The 21395-nt window shown below is 47.3% G+C and overlaps 1 protein-coding gene across 2 annotated transcripts in view; it reads right to left on the reverse strand.

Moving 5' to 3' along the window:
* capn15 (calpain 15) overlaps positions 1–21395 on the reverse strand; it is an 85923-nt gene that overhangs the window by 50183 nt on the left and 14345 nt on the right. The window contains exon 1 of one of the 2 annotated variants that reach the window (XM_088936501.1): positions 19342–19551. The exons of the other annotated variant lie outside the window; for it this stretch is intronic. Within the exon in view, the coding sequence (XP_088792627.1) occupies positions 19342–19529 (188 nt within the window). The 5' untranslated portion in view covers positions 19530–19551. Of the gene's footprint in view, positions 1–19341; positions 19552–21395 lie in introns of those variants that run through there. 2 annotated transcript variants of the gene reach the window in all.

Here is a 21395-nt window from a genome sequence, read left to right on the forward strand (position 1 = left end):
TTGTAGACAGTGAGGGAAAGGCAAAATACTCCAGCAGCCAGCACAGGTACTTGTCACTTACAAGTCACTTCCAGGAGTCTCTAACCGGCTGCAAGCAATCAGTAGAGCCTAACAGGATGGAAATGAGGTGACATTATTTCTTCTTGGATTCCCATGAAGCAGGGACATGCAGGCCTGCACTGAAGTCTGTGATAGCCACTCCTGCTATCAGCGCTATCAACTCTCCCGGAGGGTGTGTCAGGCAAGCATGTCAGAAGATCTCGTCTATAGGTCTTTGCTCTTCCCAAACGGGTGCAGGTGGGTCATGTCCAGAAATCTGAATTGAAGTAACTGCGATTCCAAATCGGGTGGCGACATCATAAAAAAAATACTTGCAATTAAACTTTCTTTAAAAGGCGATTAGATTTTAGCAGCAAGGCTATTATTATGCTTAGAGTTAATGGTTCAGAAAGAGTATAATAAGAAGCTTCCTCTTGCCTTGCTAAACACCATTGAGCTGGCATCTTAAGAATGCTGGTGAGGTGGGACACTGGACAAGCTGGATGTTCGGGATCTCTGTGACAAACCAGGACAGTGACAAACTGCCCACAGACAGTTCCTAGTTTGCAACTCCAGGAGGGAGACATGTACTCAAACCCCAGCTACAGATCACTTGGCATGCCTCCACTGACAGGGCTACTCACCACCCGCGATGCGACTTAAAAATGACTACACACATGGTGGGACACTCTTTAAAACTCTGGAAACTTGATAACTAATCGCATAACTGCAACCACCCCTGCCCAGACCACAACTGGAAAAAACAAACTTAGCTTACACCAACGGACAGAAGTAAACAGAATTCTGCCCAAGACTTTCACAGCGTCAAGATAAGTTTTATGGCGAACCCCCCAAAAGCAATTTTGCCTGTTCAATGAAATAATATAGCTGGACTTTTATTAACACCACTGAATATCAGAGAATATTCAGAGCGGCAACTACAAAACATGACTTTCTTACAGACTTTCTACGTTTCTCCCCATCTCAATCTCACCAATGGCTGGACCCAATCAGACTTTGTGCACATTCCATTTGAGACGCCATCTTAAGCCTCATCTGCGTGAGGAAGCCTTCTCTCTCTTCTGCCAGCTTCACAGCCATTGGCACAGAGGCAGTGGACTAAGACACACTGCGACTGGATCCACATGTCCTCTCCTCAGGGGTCTTTTCAAATTCTCCTCCGGACTGGGCCTAGCCAACCGTCTAATTCTGATGAATAAACAGTCAATGTTCACACTGTAACCCTCGAGAATTAAGCTTTAGTCCAAGCGAGTAGGTATTTGATAAAGAGGACTTTGGGAGAGTAATTGAATACTTGTTTTCTGAGCGAATGGATGTTGATGTAATTGTGTGCAGCTGATTAATTATGAGGTTGACTAGAATAATGAGTATTATAATCTGTATATTTTCACCATGTTATTATTAATACCTTTTGTAATCCCTGAGTGATTTATCAACCACGTGCATCATGGCTGATGCCATTTACATACATATTTACTCTTGTAATTGGTTTATTTTGCATTAACAGAAGTGTACATTGTAATCCCGGAATCTGTGCATATCTGTCACTCTGATTGATTACTAGTAGCCATAAGGTATTCCTTGAGTGTACTGTCCAATTTTTAATTGTTTCAGTACCTATAAATTATTAACCCCATCCCCACCATCGGCAAACTTTCATTCTTGAAAATCTGGAATGACTGTGTTAGGAAGAAACGAAACATTTTTGGAATTTGAATGAGCAACCTCTCATAGGCAGACATCACTCAGCTAGAATGTGCCTGCTGCACAATATTGTGTATCTAAGATTAGAGCTAAGGAGACTGACAAGGGCATCGGGTAATGTTTGTAACTCTGGAAACAGGAGGAAACAGCCCCCCCCATCCCCCTTCCTTCAGTGTACGCGAATGACTCAGACTCAGTCCTGGGGATGAGCTTGAACAGCCTAGTGATCTCTGTCAGGTAATGTGTTCCAGTCCCCATTCAGCATGACTCACTCATCTGCGCAGCCAACTTTACAGTTGCAAAAAAAAACAAAACGCTTTCTTGTTCTTTTTTTCTGCCTGCAATGAAGGACTTGACTTTCCTTTGCGCCAGAAGGAAGAAAGATTTAATCTTCTGGAGTGGCCGTTCAAATTAAACTAAAAGGCCTAAGCCTCTTTTTGCACAAAATAGTTTTGGGAGCCCAACATAAAAGGCCAGGGAAAGAAATATCGGCTTCCCCAGTGCAACAGGGGTCCATAATCTCTGACCGTGAGCTCTCCCATCTTATTTTCATGTCAAATTAGCCTTACTTGTACAATCAGCTTCAATAAAGGGGCCGCGTTTCGCTTATGGGTAGCTGTAATTATTGTCCAAGAAAGATTTCTGCATGACAGGAAAATGACTATTTTCCCAATGGGCAAGCCAGCGGGGGAAAAAAAAAAAAAGGAAAAGAGGCTCTTTTTTAAGTGAAATATGAATGAACCTCCTTGCATCAGCACTATAATTAAAGTAAGAAATGACGTGCTACAATTCATATGGGGCAAAAACCTAAAGGAACATATTTTTTTTAATACTCAACTAAGTCCACGTGTGGAAAAAGTCCTATTTGTGTACACTGGGCAGACGTCGTTCGGTGACTTGAGCACACCGTTTCAGGCTGTTAAGACAATTTGTCAAAATCTCTCCTGCTCAAGCAAAATAGTTGTGAAAACAAAAGCACGCCAATGCAGAACGACACATTAGGAACTGACAGAAATAAAACACATCTGCTGTCAGCAGTGTGCTTGGAGTATAAATAAGGCGAGACAATCACAGGCTTACTGGCGCTCTAAGATTACACGCAACTAACCATGCTTCACATCGAAGGCAGACTGGGAAAACACGATTAAAAGTTCGTCGTTCAGATCCTCAGCACCCATCGTCACATGAAGGACTTTGCAATTAAAATACAACGACTGTATCTCATAAAACCTAAAGCCCAGTAAATGCACATCTTCATTGAAAATCACCAACTTTTTTCTCTGCCGACCTCACTGCACTGAGGAAGGGAGTTCTGAAGGATGGGGACACGACTTCAAAAGGCCTGGTTTCAACAGAATTTGCAGCTACAAGGACTTAACCATGAAAGCGGCCTGTCTGAGATCTTAGAGCACAAGCTGTACTACACACAGGAAGCAGCGCGGAGGCAGAGAGAAGACGGCCCACTGAAAAGCACTGCTTTTGCGAGTTGAAAGCCACGTCTCCAAATGTATTCGGCAGGAATCCTGAGTGGTTCCTCCGGGGTGGAGTGGAGCGGTAGAGGCAGGAGTTCAACGTGAAGAGGTGGAACTGTCCACTGCAGTATAATCGTGCCCTCACGGCCAGACACCACACACGGCGGCTCGTTTGACTGCAGCAGGCAGTGGTTCTGGCGCTGCAGCTAAACTGAAACCACGGAAAGGTGTTCGCTTTGGAGTTGCAAATGACTGACTTTGTTTTCATGAGCAGCCACACATCAATCAATATTTGGAGTAATGGAAACAGGTTAGTGCTTGCTCCATCTATGTCTCACACACGCACAAAGGTCTTACTTCTCCCAACCTATCTCTGCCTAAAGTGCCATATTTGAAGCGGAACCAAATGTATTAAAAAGAAAAATAAATGCCCGCTATTCTCCGACACTCCCTTTTGCACATTCTTCACACTCAACCTGGTTTCTGCGTTTGTGTCCACTGTGAGTCAGCTTTAGTAAGACTTAGCTGCACGGAGATCACTTTTCAGATGACAGAAAAGACTGCAGGTCATTGTGGGTGATCTGGTTCGCTTGCCAGCTACTAAAAGACCCCAGATGTGATCCCAGGGGGCACTTGTCAACAGTACGGATGGTTCCAACATCCCACAACTCGGCAGAAACCCACCGTGCTAAAGGCAGCGGCTCTTAATTTCGACTTCTGACCTCTGACCTTCGGTTCATTGCCGAGCTTGCAGGTAATCCTTAGGACTCATTCGGCGATTTGCCAAATCGATGTCAATCACATGTTGCACTGCACAGGCCAGAAGGAAGTCTCGCGTTCAAAAATAAAAATGTGATTGCACGCCCCCAGGCTGTCCCGACCACTCGGGACAGGTGCGTTACCAAAATAAGGTTCCTGTGGAGCGCTGAGGAATTACGACTGGAGCTCTCGGCGGGCAAGGTATCCGCCTCCAACTGGATAATTCTCCAGGAAGATGCCAAGCACACTTTTAGAGAGAAACTTGAAGAAAACTCCTGACCTCTCAGTCCCCATGATACTGCTTTGCCATTTTGACTGTGATACTGAGGCATCCCGCCACCTCCTCTCAGGAGAACACATTTCCATTCAGTCCCTTCTCCCTCCCTCTCTTTATCACCCCCCCCCCCTTCTCTGGCCCTCCCACATTTCATATTTCCTCATTCCTCCCTCGTTCCTCCTCTCGTCCCCAAGGTCAGCGACGACTCGGGACCGAGCTCTCGTTTGTGGGGGCCTTTATGAAATCGTTTTTTTTTTTTAAATACTCTTCAGTGTTTCCTGCCGAGCGTCCTGTTGCCTGCCTTGCAATCCATATCGACGCGCCTCGAACTGCGCAAGCACGGAACACACAGCCCCGCGTCCACCTGCCTGCTGCTGTTCACTGCCCGGCCGACTTATTGATCTCCAGCAGCTGTGTGCCGGGGCCCCCCGTTCTGTAGCTTTAAAGCCGGGCAGACGGGCGGGTTTGGAAACAGTTCGCTCCCCTTGCGACCTACATCTCAATGTAAAAGAGATTGCCATGGCAACGGGGCTGAGCGAGGGAGAGGGAGAGCAGGAGAGGGAGAGCAGAAACTGCAAGCTAATTAGCTGGAGAGGCTGGGTGTGAGGGAGGGGGCCTGACCTCCTTCAGTCTCGCAGCACGTGTGTGCCGTGTGACGGAAGAGAAGGAGTATAATGAGGAATATAATAATTCCTCACACTTACATAGTGCTGACTTACTTATATAGCGATTCCTTACACTTACACTTATATAGCGCTTTTCTGGACACTCCACTCAAAGCTCTTTACAGGTAACTCCAGGGGACTCCCCTCCACCACCACCAGTGTGCAGCCCCACCTGGATGATGCTCCGGAAGCCATAATGCCACACACCAGCTATCAGTGGGGAGGAGAACAGCGTGATGAAGCCATTTCATATCTGGGGATTATTAGGAGGCCATGATTGGTAAGGGCCAGGAGGAAATTTGGCCAGGACACCAAATCTTTTCGAGAGATGGGATTTTTAATAACGGACAGAGTCAGATCCTCATCTGAAAGCCGGCGCCTTTGTTACAGTATCGTGTCGCCAGCACTGCACTGGGGCATTAGGACCCACACAGACTGCAGGGTGAGCACTGAAAGGTTTGGGATGAGAAGGCTCTGCCATATCCCATGTTCAACACTGTCGGTCAAGCAAGAGAAGGCCTTTGAGGCTTTCAGGCTTTGCGGAGGTACATCAAACTGAAGAAGCAGAACAGAATCCCATTCTACAGCTTTTTGCTCTATCTCAGATCTCACAAGGCCTGCAAGGGCTGCGACAGTGGAGGTGGTCTGTGTGATGTGCAGAGTTATTTCGACATCACTTATTGAGCGCCGATAAAGCTGGAAAGAGCCAGCAGCCCATTTAGCGTTTTCTAGAAGAGTCTGCCGCTGGTCAAGACTGAAAGGGATCAAGCTGCCATGTAAAATGAGTCTCATCCACTGATCAGCGTAACGAAGTGAAGTTCATAGCAACTGCAGCCATTAATCCTGACCATCAGGAGTACCATACCCCCTGCTGCCTGGTAACACTCTTCAGCGGCAATTAGCAACTTCTCTCCTGCCCTTCTGGGTAATTACCACAGAACTGGACTGCCTTTCCAAGTGGGCAATTGTAATTATCTATTGCCAGTTAATTACTGCTGCTATTGAGTAAAACGCCAAAGCCTTTGACTACATGGAATCTGGGAGCCAAACCGCTAATTCAAAAACTACATATAATTACAAGCCACAGAAGGCATCTTACAAACTGGGCCAGGCAACATGGCATGGGGAAAGGACAGACTCTCACCAACAGCACAGAAGTAGGAGCATTTCAACTGCTGTGCTTTCCGATTCCTTGATCAGATAGGTAATTAATCTGAGGATTATGCTTTTTTTTTTCCATTTTACCTCAAGAGACAAACTGATTATATCAGAACCCGGAACTCTAATTGAAACTTTCTTCCAAATCGCTTGCTGGATGCGAGGTCATCTACTCAATATGCACAGCGGAGCACAGCACGGGCCATTAGCATGCCAGTAAGAGACTTTTCAGAGTGGCATCTACAAAACCCATACTGGAATTGAAACAAAACGCCAATGCCACCGAGTCCAAACAACGGCTCTGTGTCTCCACGCTTTCTTCCTATAGGAAGTAAGTTGGAAATATGCATTCCAAGGATTGCGCCATCCGCCTGAGACACTTGAACTGACGTCTGGCGAGGAACCAGCAGCCAATAACAAACAAGCTGGTCATTTACACAGGCGACCACTGCATTATGTGGCACATCTCGCCTGCTGCTGAATCTGTTTACGATTTCAGATTTGATGGGCAAAGCAGCCAAGAAACGAGACGCCTATGAGGGCAAGTTTGACTTATAGACTTCAGATCCCGAGACAAAAAAAAATACCGGCACACAAGGCCAGTGGCATTTTGCTCCCAGGCAGATCCACTGATCCACGGACCCTCACCCTACATTTGATTCATTTCAATGTGGGCCGTTTTATATACAGGAAGCATCTCCAAAACACGAAATGCCAAGGTCTTGGGGATCCAAACGCTGTATGTCCTCCTGCATACCAGCTGGAACAGGAAATGAAAGCTTCAGGATCTCATCCAAGATGGGCTAAAGAAGCAGAAAAGCGAACATATTTTTAACAGTAAATTATGTCTCTGTCCATGCATTTTGCTAATTGAGTAACAAGAATAAAATACCCAGCACCTGCTGTGTATATTTGGTATGACACACCCAGGAATGGATCAAATAATTGGTGTGGCAGTAGTCTGACTTCTATCCCTGGATCACGTATAGCTGTCAGGGTGCTCCTGTCCTGTGGCCGTCAGACGTTTAATTAAAAAAATAGGATGTATTGAAATCCTGGATGTCCAAACCGTTCCATCTCAGGCCCAACCTCTCCCGCAGCAACATCAAAGACTCAATATTGTTCAAGGACGGTTGCACCACCATCTGCTCCCAGTCTACATCTGTAACACTTAATTAATCTACTGCATTTTCAAAGAAAATGGATACAAAGACACCTAACTGTTTAAACCAGATTAAATTCATTTTAGGTTGACCCTTGCATATCGAACAGACACTTCACGAGCGTGAAACGCTTGATGAGCTATTCTTCCAGCAATCGATGTTTCCATTTATAGACAGGGATCATATTTGAATTAAACTGCAAGATGGCTGGTGTCCCTTATGTGAGCCACCAGCTGTGCACCAAAAAGTCTTGAACAGGGTTAGGGGCTCACAACATTTATTTTTGATCACGATGCCCCTTTCAGTTTCCTGGGAGCTGAGTCTCCTCACAGACTAAATCCCACAATCCGCGACTGCATGAATCCCACAACTCCGAAAACAAATCTGACTTCACTTTAGCTCAGGTCTCGGCTGAAATGCAGAGAGTTTCTTCTTCTTTTGCAGTGGAAACGCAGCTGACAGGAGACGCTGATCTCTCATTCTCAAACCTGGCTGTGCTACATTTCTGTCTTCTAATAACCTAGTTTAGCCTCAGGTAGGTCTTTGCACCTCTGGTTATTATCACCATCTGTTGTAGAAGAGATCTGCTGACAAATGTATTTCAGCATGAAATGCCCCTATACTTACACACAGTCTGAAATACAATTTTAACATAAAAAAGTTTAATTCTTTGTAAAAAGCATCTAAACTACAGACAATGCTGCACACTTTTCTCATAATTAAGACACAGAGATCTCTTAAAAAGCAGAGATGACAGTTTAAAGAGAGGGGTGTTACTTCGTAATGGTCACAAAATGGAAGCTCTAGATCAAATCCTAGAATCATTTATCAACCCTTTTTCCACACTTTCAGACAGCAGAGCTGCTTTGAGAGCACTTAAGGTGGATCTACGGACCTACAGATGCGCTTTTAATATATGTTATGTTAAAAAGGTCCGTATTCAAATGTAAAACCTTAAGAAAGAGTCCACCAGTACTTGCAATGTGTCCAGGGTGGATCCTACCTTGCGTTCACTGTCTGCTCAGTACAGCTCCACCTCCCCATGACCATTATGCCTGTATTAGTCAAAATGGTTATTGACAATGGATAAGTGGGTCCATACACCAGTCCATTTTCTTCATTTAAATTCATTTAAGCCAATTAATCTACTGTTATGTTTTTGGACTGGAAGGAAACCGAAGTACCTGGAGGACATCCATGAGAACACAAGAACACACCCTGTCTGTGTGGATCCTAATGCCCCAGTATAGTGATGGGGACACTATACTGTAAAAAAGGCACCGTCCTTCAGATGAGACATAAAACCGAGGTCCCTGACTCTCTGTGGTCATTGAAAATCCCAGGGTGTTTCTCGAAAAGAGTAGGGGATGTTACCCCGGCGTCCTGGCCAAATTTCATGTTGGCTTTTACCAATCATGGCCTCCTAATAATCCCCATCTCTGAACTGGCTTCATCCCTCTGCTCTCCTCCCCACTGATAGCTGGTGTGTGGTGAGCGTACTGGCGCACTATGGCTGCCGTCACATCATCCAGGTGGGGCTGCACACTGGGAGTCCCCATTACCTGTAAAGAGCTTTGAGTGGCGTGTCCAGAAAAGTGCTATATTATATATAATTATGAATTATTATTACTATTATTATTACCAAAAAACATGCATGGTCTATCACCGTGGTGTTGCTTACATTCTTTAATTACAATCACAGGACATATCAGCCCTTGTATCACACACTCATCCGTCTTCCACGAAGTCCTCACTTTTAGTTTGTTACCATTACCTATGTGTATTCGGCTTTGGTCAATTTTCCTCCCATTTTCACAGTTTTTGAATGGCTTGCCTACTCCTACACCACGCGTTGACTCAGCTTTGCTCCATTACGATGTTTTATGAACATTTCAGTGTGTGCTATTATCTTCCCACTGCTTGTAACACGGCACAGTGCAGTAGACCACAATCAGGGCTACCAGGAACAGAAGGCTTTAATCCAGACTCATCATTAACACTAGGCTGGAAAAACACTTTAAAGAGGATCTTAACTTTAAAGACTTTGAACAGTTTCCAGGTCCGCTTTATAGCTTGAAAAGGCTAGAACAGCACACCATCAATAACTTTCATTTTGCTTTGGCAACAGGGAGAAACAAGAGCACATTTTCCTGTCAAACACCCAATTAATCCTGACTAATACTTCCCTACAATAAATCACAGGGTGAAGTGCTCTCCCAGATCTATGACCTGATCTGCAGCGGAACAGCAAAAATAAAAAACGGAACATGTACAGGACAATGCAGGCGGAAGAGAGCCAGAAAAGAGCAGATCAGCACTTCCCCAAAATCAATAACACGCGAGACCTCTCCCGAAATGATCCCGCACGCTCAAAGGTAGAAGGGCAAACTTGTCCTTAATTGACTTTGCAGAAAGTAAAATCCTTCAACACGCCACCCTCCAGTCATCAACAGCACATGCTTGTCTCCCTCCTACGCTTCACTGTCCTTAATATCGGCTCTTCGAGCTGGACCCTCGTCTGGACTCCCCCTTTTCAGTAACGTGGTGACAGATTATTGCTGCAAAATACTAGGTCCTTCGGGTCTGCAGTGTTCCTCAGTCCTCTTTCCTCGGATTTTTAGAAACCAGGTGGTCTCCTCTATGATGGCCACAGTCTCGAACGGAGCAGGGCGTCGGGGGGAAAAAAAATCGGAGCAGCCCTAGCTCCCGCACACCTCGATGAGCATATTCCCGTCCGCCAGCTTCTCCCCACGGCGCAGGAGATCGACCGCTGTCTGCCTGCCTCCCCAGTGGACTGGAAGCAGCTCTGGATTAGGCGAGGAAGCAGGGAGGAGGAGGCAGCAGGCAGTCCCATTCCTCTTAGTGACACGGAGTAATCCCTGACTGTCAAGGCGGAGGACAAACAGCTTCAGGGAGGAGATCCATTCACAAAAAACAGTGACCAAGACTGGAAAGGTCCTAACCTCTTTGATAAGGGATCAAGACCAGCCTCAATTTTTAAAAGGCTTCTTTGTGGTGGGACCTGTTTTTAAAAATGGCTTTCAACTTTCTTTGTCTCAACGGTTCAGTCCTATGAGGCTGTCTGATAGAATTCTTATACAAGTCTCGGAGCAATCCTAGGGCACCTCTGCCATTGTAACCGAACCCCCCCCGCCCACCCACGCACCCACGCACCCGATCTGGATTAGTATTCTGGGACTCCAGCTGAGCTGATACGAGGTTCGAAGACAGAAGCTAAAAGAAAAGTCACCCCCCTCCCTCCTACAGCGTTGTGCAACTGTGTCTATCTGACAACCTCAGGGCGAGGACCAGACCCACAATTATCACAACTCATAACTTTCAACGACTCACCAGAACAAATAAATGAGAAATTAGCAAAGATGAAATACTGTTCTGGCTGTGATCCTGTCTCTGCTGTCACTAAATGAGGCAACGAAAGGGTGGAAACTGCTGGACTCTGACCAAGGCAAAGAGATTAGCTCTCCTCCAAAACCCTCGGAAGCTGCAATTCCTTGCAAGTATCGCAACCAAAACCCTAACGGAACACTGACTAATAACAAAGAAGCAAAAACACAATGAGAACGCACTGCCGCCCAAGCCAAAATCGTCAGCGATTCAAGACGCTGCTTTTAACACGGGGACACACTCCACTGCGAGTGGTGAACATGAAACCACAATCGCTGCCTTTCATCCACAATAATATGCGTAGTAGGCTGACGGTTCAGTTTCCTGGACCGTCAGTTAACAGAAATCCGGGAGCATTAACAATCCGGGAGCATTATTAACAGAAATCCGGGAGCATACAGCTGCTAAGTGGGCTCTAAAGTGATGGATGGACAAGTAATATATGCTCGTAAAACAAACCAATGTGATCAATAAATCGACAGTTCGATTCATCCGTTGGGCAAGTTACATTTTTCAGAGCTGTATACCATCACATCACTACATTTACATCTGTTGAAAGAATTAGGAAATAATAACAGAAAGATCCATACATAGAGCCGGCACAAACATCTGTTCAATCTTCTCACGCACAGTACCAGCTGTCCTGCCAGGACAAATGGTTCTGATTCAGACTATCGAGTAGCGGCTGTCCAGTACATGGATGGATTAAGTCGTCCAGCAGCTGCCAGTCAGGGAGTTAAAGTACACGATGTCTGCTAAGGTAACTCTGTTTTAGGACAGTCCGCAGTACTGAATCACAGGCCACTGTCAACTCATCCTCTATGGGTGAAAGGTCAGAACAACAGCGAGACACCAGGGCATTCCAGTCAAGGGTGTGTGGTTTTGAAGGAGGTGCTTTTTTTAAAAAAGAAAACAATTGGAATCTCACCTGATATGACTAAATATCAATCAGCTCATCTGAGCAGTACAATGCTTGTGCCGCCACAGAAGGATCGGAGACTTGGCACAACTTTCTGCGCACGCCCTGCAGCGCTTAAGGGTAGAGTCTGTGCTGAAATGGGGGAGTGATGCGACCAACAAGAGTCAGGAATCACTGCTGCGGGGCAAGCCGCCTCACTAGCTGGGACACTACCTGCAACCCTGGGAATACCCCAGCCTGCTTTGAGCCTCGTCTCCAGACACCTCGGCCACACAACCAGCGAATGACGTGGCCTAGCCTTGGACCAGTGAAGTCTTGACTACAGGGCTCACCCTGCAAGACAGGTAGCTTCTACTGATTGAGACACTCGACGGGCCATTTCATGGTTTGAAATAAAGCAAAAATGAAGCCCTGGTGCAAATCCAGGATACTCCTCCAGCACACTGAGCCCCATACCTCTGCCAGCCTGTGTTCTGCTGAGAACGGAAAATCTGGTAGCCTAACTCACTCCATGACCAGCAAACAGAGCCACAGCCTCGAACGCCAGACCTGCTGCCGCCCTTCCACGAAGGAGCAAACACAGTGCCCGAACCACGCATGACTGGACGCAAATCTCTCCCCGTCCACCCCAGCCCAGCTCTGAAACCCACACGACTAAGCAACAGCTGAAACCAGCCTTTTGAGATGCCCCCCCGCTCCACCTGCGGTCAGCGCACCAGTGTGGGAAGCAAATCCCACCCCCTGCAGCAGACTGGTCCCAGCCGAAACCCTCAGGAAGGGCAGAGCTCCATCAGGGAATTGTTGCAGGGGTTTTGTTTTCCGGTCTGAACCACATCTAGCTGACAGAGTCATTTTTAATAAAAGATCCTTATGTCAGACAAGAATAGAACGGCTATAATTGTCTTTGTGAGCCCTGACACAGCGGTGGAATCCAGTCAGCTGCGGATTCTTAAAGGCACGCTGGGGACCTCAGCACTGGCTTGACAGCTAGGCTCTGCGGACTATGCTTCTTGTGACTGTTCTGCACCCCTTCCAAAACAAGTCAAGACCAATCTTCATCCTCATTTATGACTTTCTGTGGGCCGAAGAGGGCGCCGATGTCACCTATAACCCTCAGCAGGGCAGGAAACAAAACGGTCCAAAGGGAGCTTTGACACCACAACTGCCTGCCATCTTATTTCAGAGAGCGAGTCCTCACTGAAATGAGAGCATGAATGGGCATCCATTCCTGGAGATGTGCTGTGGAGTTTAAAGGCCAAGAAACACCCACTTTTTTTTTTTTAAGATTCTTCAGAGGAAAAAAAAAAAGAGGTCCTACCAGGAATTCAATAAATCTGACAAGTCCTGGAAGCAAAGGGCACACGGAGGGCATGTTGTTGTGCATCATGTGCAGGGCGACAGCGAAAGAGAAACTTGAACTGTGTGTCTGAACCCCCCATTCCTGGGCTGGTTTGTCAGCCCAGGGCCACCGCCAGCACTCTGTGAAGAAAGATCCTGAAGGCACTATATATAATAAAGTATGTTGGCTTGATTGACTGAGCTCAGCCATGCATGCCTTCCCATTTTCCTCGCTCTGCAATTTACAGGGCGAGATTCATGCCAGGTTTAGACATGATTGTTTCAGACTACATATTTTCCTCTCAAAGCAAACACAGTAACACACTGGAAATAACAGTAATTGAGCCGTAATTTCAAAGGACTAATATCCCCACATGGCTCCAGCCGAGACAGATTGCATTTCCCGGTGCATTTTACATTTTGTGGGAAGGAGGCCTTGTTTAGTATGGGCAAGGTGGAATTGTGACCCTAGAACTTTCTGCAGTGCCCACAACAATCACAAACCCGCGAGTGGGTAATATTGGGAAGGGTGCTGAAGGCAGTTCCCGACAAAATGGAGTGGAGTTCCAGGAGCAGCATACTTCTAGTTTGAGGAGAGTGTAACCCTGCAGCCTTCATTTTTAACTGTTTCACCTGAGGCAGACTTTTTCCTCTGAGGCAGGTGCGATTTGTGGGTTGAAAGTTTACTTTGGGGTCCCCCTGGGTCAAGAAGGCAAGTTTAAGAAGGCCTTTGGGAAGAAGGAAGAAAGCTAAATCGCCCAATTAAACCCACGAAACACGGGACGAACACATGGACGTCGCCTAGACACGAGCCCAACGTCAAAACCAGAACCCTGAAATTGCAAAATTCCACCATTATACCGTGCTTCCCATAATGTTGATCTACAAAGCCCAGTTTCTGTTCTCCACCTTCAAGCTCAGTGCCCAACCTAATGGCTGAGATTGTCAGCTTGGGAGTCCCGTCGGTGAAGAAAAAGAGGCAGCGATCATGTAGCGACACAGCACGTTCACCGTGTAATTTTCACAGAGGAAAACATGTCAGGAACAGGCGACGGAACATAAGCATGGGATGAGAAGGATAATCAGCGCTCACTTAGTCTATTTGCAGTCAAGAATCCACAATGCACTGCACCAATCTCTTGTTGTACATTTCATGTCTAGACTCTTGAAGCCTTTGTTCCAGTGTCAGAAGTTCTTTCTTGTTTTAACAAAAGTCTTTCGACTCTTTTTTTTGTGTACTCTTGAAAGGTATGTTAATATATCCCCTAGTGGCTCTGATTGTTGGCAATACAAAAACACATCGTATTGCCACATGAAAATATCTAGTTTTCATTGTGGGGACTCCTGAGCCAACAAAGTTAAAGGAGCAGTATGAAGTAGCGGCTTGTAGCGTTTTTTCCTTGAGTAAGGTTTTTTTTTATTCAGAGTGCTTGTACATGCTGTACAGGTCACCTTTCTCAGATGAATTTGTTCTGCTCTTAATTGACCTACCAGGTAAAATTAAGAAGTATAAAAAACCACAGGGTAGTCACTAAATGAGCCTGAGTAACGTCGGTATCCCAGAAGCTAATAGTGAAAGTCAATTAAGTTAATATGCCACAAGCAAAGTCTGAAAGCAATCTGCCATGTCTCATAATAAGGTTCTAAGAAAAGAAGAGAAAATAGAAAACACATTTCTGCATACTGCCATTGTCATGTCACGTGTTTATTTATCAAACTTTTAGGTTTCACTTAGTTAACCAAGTGAAAATGTTGTATTCAATTTCTACCATATTATTCCAAATCCTGAAAGGCACTGGAAGAAATTCAACTTCATTAGCAGCATTAATGGGGATTTTTAATGAAGATTAATTAGTCGATTAGCAGCAACACAAGGACCCAGGGACACATGGGGAAATTATGTTTAATTCAGGACAGAAAACAGGAGACACTTCTTTACAAAGAGGATTGAGAGAGTCTGAAACCAACTCCCAAGTCACATGGTTGAAGCTGATGCAATGAGATCCTTTAAGAAAAGGGACAGATGGAATTCTTGGATCACTGAGCTACTAGTAATCTAACAAGCAAGATGGGATGAAAGGTTCCAAATAAGAGGGGGCCATTCTTATTTTCTTATCCTCTTCATTAGGCTTGCACACACTCATACAGAACAGCGAGTGCTGGCTTCACAGTGCTGTAGGAATCTGTAGCTCAGAAGAGCACCACTGTGGATCTGGGAATGCGTGTGCAGCTGACTAGCCACCATCTGATTGGCGAGACAGTCAGAGGCTTGTTGCTATGGGGATATGTGTAGCGGAAGAAGCCTTATGCAATGATCGGTGATCTGTTTATGACACACTTGGGATCGGCAAAGCACTGAAAATTCAAATCCGATTTTTCTGTCTCGTTTTGGATCTGTGGTCTCCTCAGTGAGGACCGGTTGGACCTGATCCAGCGAAGAATGTCAGGACCACCAACCTGTCTTTCTCCCTGAGCTCGGTCAGCACATCGTACTCCTCATTCTATTGCCAGCCAGTCTCCACATCTTCCAGAGATGAAAATACTTTGCTGTATTAAACTTTTGCTCCCTGATACTTTTGTTTTGCGAGTCACACCAGCTTTCTCTTGGGATCGAGCAGAGGCAATGAAACTGGCATCATCCACAAATGGTTTTTGCCATTTCTGATGAGGTGATTTACCATTTCTAACTAACTTTAATAAGATTGTGAGTTTCCGGTTTTACAAGTGAAAAAGCTAAATAAGCACAGACTTAAGGTGAAAGAACCTTTGGTAATCATTTGACTGACACTTTTATTCAAAGCAACTTATATTTGCATCCATTTACACAACTGGGTGTATTACGGAAACAATCCAGATGATGAAATACTACAACTGCAGTGTCTCACCTGGGATTCGAACCCACAACCTCCCAGTTACAAGTCCAGAACCCTAACCACTGCTCCACACTGCCGCCCCATCCAGCTCGGGTGCACCTTCTGATGAGACAGTGATGGAGGGATCATGCTTTCAGAACGCTGCCAGTTCTGAACACTAGCAGAGATCTTCACATAATAATAATAATAATAATAATTGCTTACACTTATATAGCGCTTTTCTGGACACTCCACTCAAAGCGCTTTACAGGTAATGGGGACTCCCCTCCACCACCACCAGTGTGCAGCCCCACCTGGATGATGCGACGGCAGCCATAGTGCGCCAGAACGCTCCCCACACACCAGCTCTCAGTGGGGAGGAGAGCAGAGTGATGAAGCCAATTCATAGATGGGGATTATTAGGAGGCCATGATTGGTAAGGGCCAATGGGAAATTTGGCCAGGACGCCGGGGTTACACCCCTACTCTTTTCGAGAAACGCCCTGGGATTTTTAATGACCACAGAGAGTCAGGACCTCGGTTTTTACGTCTCATCCGAAGGACGGCGCCTGTTTACAGTATAGCGCCCCCTGCTGGCCCCACCAACACATCTTCACATGCAGGCTTGGGGTCCTTCTTCCACACTCCGCAGAGTCCAGCCAATCCAAGAGGTGCACCAGGATACAGCATCGTCAGCACCCCAGTGTCCACGCCCAGGAAAGCAGGATAGAATCCAAATCCGTCGCCCACGTTCCAATCAAGGATCAAAACCCAAGCGACTGCAAGTGCTCTGAAAACGCTCGAGCCGGCTGAGCTACCTGGACCCCAGGGCTTCACTCCCTGGTCTGTAATACGAGCAGCTTCTTGAACTGTACTGACCTTGCACTGCCCTTGGAAATTATACGGCACCCATGCACTGGCAGACGGAGAAGATGCAGAGGTGACTTGTCCATACGCAGGCGAAGCTCCTGCATACAGCGCCCACACTACATCAACGTTCACGCTTCAAAGGGAAGCACTGATCAAAGCAGGCCGCGGAAAAGGAAGAAATTCTTCTCGCCGGGAAGTAATTCTTGAATAAATAATGACTCGACCGTATACAGAAATATAGTTACCTGATACAGTGCTGACCAGCGATAATGAGCAGGAGGCCGAAACGCACGCGGTGACTCAGCAATAAGTGATCGCCCCTCTCGTTATTAAATCGCAGCTCGTCTTACATCTTCGCTGGGACGCCACAGAAACCAGAGCCCACCCGTAACTCGTTCGCCCCGAGTGCGGGACAAAGGCACCTGCAGACCTGGGAAACTTCCTTCGAGTGTACTGACAACGAGGCGCACATCACGTCTAATAATACACATCTTATTTGATCATGCGTCTTATGTGTATAATATTGGTATTCCGTTTAGCCCTCAGAAACACAATTTGACTCCGGCTTTCTCATCACCCTCCTCCACTGCAGCATTTTAATACATCAGGAGAGCTCTCCTCAGGACCAGGAACTCATCACATAACCGTCTGCCAACCACATTTTTGCCATCAACAGTAAGAAAAGCTAGAGACAAATTGCTAGGCACCAAGGTGCTGTAAGGCTCCGAATTGATCCAGCTTTATCGCCAAGGTGACTCGAACTTTTTCATCTTCTACTTAGTAGGCTCACAAGGCAGCTCCGATCATTACCTCCGACATCTACATTTTTTCTAAAGAAAGCAAGCCTGTTAAATTGAGTGAAAAAATGCAACCCTAATTAAAGGCGAGCGCCCCACGATAACAACCCTCAGTGCAGAAGGTAAAATTCATTAGCCACACAGTGAGGAGCCCAACTCCTCAAGCCAGGCAGGACAGAATTCGCCAGCCGCACTGCTGCAAAGCCCTTTGCCTTCCTGCCCAGTGCACAGGCACTGTGTGTTTCTGGATTTGCGTCATCCTCCTGCTGAAAGCTGAAGCAAATGGCTTTCCAAAGCTGCAGGATGGAAGCACGCGGGGACTCTGCTTGTCAGACCACACTTGCGGTCCTCGGCACGCTTAGCAACCCCAACTGAACTTTTCCTTTGCTCTCCCGGCACAGATCCCACCAGGCTCACACGAGCCACAAACTCTAGACTAAACCACCCTCCGCCAGCTGGCGGCCCAGCCTGGGCTGAAGCGGTCCAACAAGCCAGTTGCCAGGCTGCACGGCAGAAATACTTGGAACATTATTCAGCTGGTCCTCCCCGAGATCACCTCTCGGAGCGCTGAGCAGCCGGGCTGAACATGAAAAGACTGCAGTACCAATGTCTGTGACCAATGGCTTTCTAACTCATGTGGTGCCAGGGCTCTGTGGCTAAGGATCTGCGCCTGTGGCTGGAAGGTTGCCGGTTCGAATCCCGTGGCCGGCAGAGGAATCCTACTCCGTCGGGCCCCTGAGCAAGGCCCTTAAGCCCAGCTGCTCCAGGGGCGCCGTATAAATGGCTGACCCTGAACTCTGACCTGAGCTCCTCTCCCTGTCTGTGTGTCTCATGGAGACCAAGCTGGGGTATGCGCAAAGACAAATTCCTAAAACAAGAAATTGTTTATGGCCAATAAAGTGATCTTAAATACTGCAACGGGAGCTACTGTAGGCCATGCTTGTACCCTGTCTAGCTCTGCAGGGTCGCAGAGAACAGCCACTGCTGTTCATTGTGAATGAAACTTGCAGACGTTTGATAGATTAAGTTGGGTTTTGTGACGAAATGGCTAACTGTCAGATTTTCTGGGGCCATGTCTTGAGAACACCGGTGGATCAAAGCGTATCCCGACGGCAGCCGCATTCCAAGACACCTTCGCTAATTAACATCTATTTGTCCTGCCATCTCTGCCGCCTGCGTGTGGGTAGCCCATCTGTTACAGGATGCTCCCAGCCAAGGTCACGGAATGCTCACAGTTCACATTGTCAAACTGCTTTGCGGCGTGTGAATAAAAACGGAGACAGCACCTTGTTTCTGCGAGTCAATATTGTGACGGGGGCAAACCGGCAAGAAATTCCACACTTCGCGTCGGCCAGGTCTGTTCTAGTTGTGCGCTGCCGGACTGACTTAATTCACACCTCCTGAATTTTAAACCGGACACTAAGGTCAGCTACCTTTCTCACAGGGCGTCCAGAGGTCCTGGCGATTCCCTGTGAGGGTAAGCTCTTGGATTGTGGTTATTGCCAATCGGCTTCAGAGCACTGCGCAACCACGACATTCACAATCCCCACCGAACACCCACTCGGTCAGCTCTCACGGATACTTCCAGAAGACATGTCTGTTGCATGTGCGTGCTGAACAACCGCTTACCCGGATACCATTTGCAATGCACGTGGCACGCAAAGACCATCAAGAATAAAAACACAACTCAGATCACCCCAAAATGCAGATCGCCTATAGAATCTGGACAGGAACGCCTGCATGAAAACCTTAAAACATGGTGAAACCATCCATTTTCCCCCACAACATGGCCGCAGCACTAGGATAAATAAATATCAGCCCTTGCGCTGCGCACCAGGCCGAGCTACTAGACATGGTGGTGTTTGTGGCTGCTCCTTTTGTGCTCGTGTTGTGCGATCCTCACCTGCGCTCTCTGTGTGGCACTGGCTGCTGCTGCTGCTGCTGTTGCCTGGATATGAAGGAGCTACCCCACAGGGGGCTGCTGTGGCTGTTCCGGAGCCAGCCCACAGGGGGCGCCGGCGGGTAGGGGGCGCTCCGGAATCCATGGTCCGACTCCGTCTCCGCCGTGAGGGAAGAGGCAGAGCTCCCCATGGCGGCCCCCCCCTCCCTCCCTCCCCCCCCCCCGGGACGCTGTGGGGGGAGAGATGGGTCTGGGGCAGGCAGACCCTCCTTCACACTAAGAACGGCGCAAAAAAGAGTTCAGGGGAACCAAAACTTCCTGGTCTGACGGGACAGGGGGGTTCAGGACTCCTCCATCAGGCTGGGGGGGGGGGGGGGCTGGGCAAGACCTGCTCCTTCACCTGTCCCACATCCAGGCTTTCTTCAGCTCTCCAGATCCCGAGGGACGGATCCGGCAACCGGTACGGAAGTGAAGATCATCTTGAAATATCTCGGGTCTGGTTTGGACGACCAGTGTATAAATTCAAGCCACGGGAAAAAAAAAAAACACACTTAAGCAGCACAGGACAAGGCGAGCCCTCTTATTCCACAGAGTTGACGTTGCTTTCGGCAGCAGCCTCGTCAAATTGTGCTCTATTGCTTTAGAGAAATGCTGTTCCAATAGCAATTAAAAACATACAATAACCAAGTGTTTTCACATTGGTTCCAGGAGTAAGGAGAAAAAAAAATGAATACTGGTTACAAACAGGAAACGGCAGCGAGATTCATTTGCATGTATGAGATTTTAAAAAAATGAAGAAGAAGTTGTGTTCTTTCCTGCTGTCGAACACAGAGAGAAACTGCCTCTTGCGCAGCGGTACTCTAAAAAAAAAACATACAGTAAATCCAACAGGACACATGGGTCGGCCAGGTACCTGTCTCTTTCGTAGAATTCCAGACACGGGAAACGTCTAACTAGATCTGTGATATCAACGCTCTCTCCTTTGGCGTGACATCAGGCAACTGACAGCAACACCCATCAGAACCCATCTCCCCCAAAAACTGCAGGCTCTCCTCTCCAGCAGCGAAACTTGAGTGGGGGAGAGGCCAGCGGCCCGGGATAGGACAAGTCAAATTCTCCCGTCTCCGTCTCTCGCTGCGCTCCGACCTGAGGAGGGCTTGATATAAGGCACTCAAAGCAGACTGACGAGCAGGTGTGATCAATCCTGCCGGGACAGCTCGACCTTTTCGGAGCGGGAGAGCTTTGCCGACAGCAGAGCCACAAATCAGCCGGAGCAACACTTGTATGTCTCCGGGAGAGAGTGAGGAATACTATCCTCAAGTTAGTCAAAACGTCCAACTGTCCGTAACCGGGTTTACCTTGGTCCTGCCTTCTGCTTAAAAATCTAAGTCACCAAGTCCATGGATGTATAAGCAGTCCGGCCACTAGCGACTGTTCCGGTAGCTCCTCTCCAGATCCGTGTTGCAGAAGGGTGTCCGCTCGCTTGCAATCACATTCCCAGCGCGACTAGAACGCGCAAGTTGCTGACAAACCTTCTCCAATCGTGATTCTTTTTTTTTAACACGGTTTTCGGAAATGACCTTCCTGATTCGCCCAGGTCGGAAAGCATCGGGGGGGGGGGGGGAAAACACTCCACAATTTCAGAACCGTCCGATTCCGGCGAGAAAACCTTCCGATGAGCTCCGAGTCCCAGGTCCGGCACCGCGCCCCGTCTGTGGGACTTGGATAGCTGCCGCGGTGCTCGCAGAGAATGAAGGAAAAAAAAAAACACACGCTCGGGCGTGCCTGACTGGAAACTTCAAGCAGATCACTCTGCATAAACACAAATTAATCTGAAAACCCAGATCCTGGAAACGAGTCACAAAATCGATACGAAATATAGCTATAAGCGTCCCACGCTGTGGGGGGGGGGAAACTAAGCTGCCGTATTGATTGTGCTATCGCATTTTAAAACATCTCATTATTTAAACGCTAAACTTCCAACGAAAGAACCTTCGATAACAGTTCGTAGGGCTCTGGCATTTAAACAAATGACCAGATTCCAGTTTGCCAACTGC

Source organism: Atractosteus spatula, chromosome 18 (assembly GCF_055471065.1).
Source record: "Atractosteus spatula isolate fAtrSpa1 chromosome 18, fAtrSpa1.hap1, whole genome shotgun sequence".
NCBI classification, from domain to species: Eukaryota; Metazoa; Chordata; class Actinopteri; order Semionotiformes; family Lepisosteidae; genus Atractosteus; species Atractosteus spatula.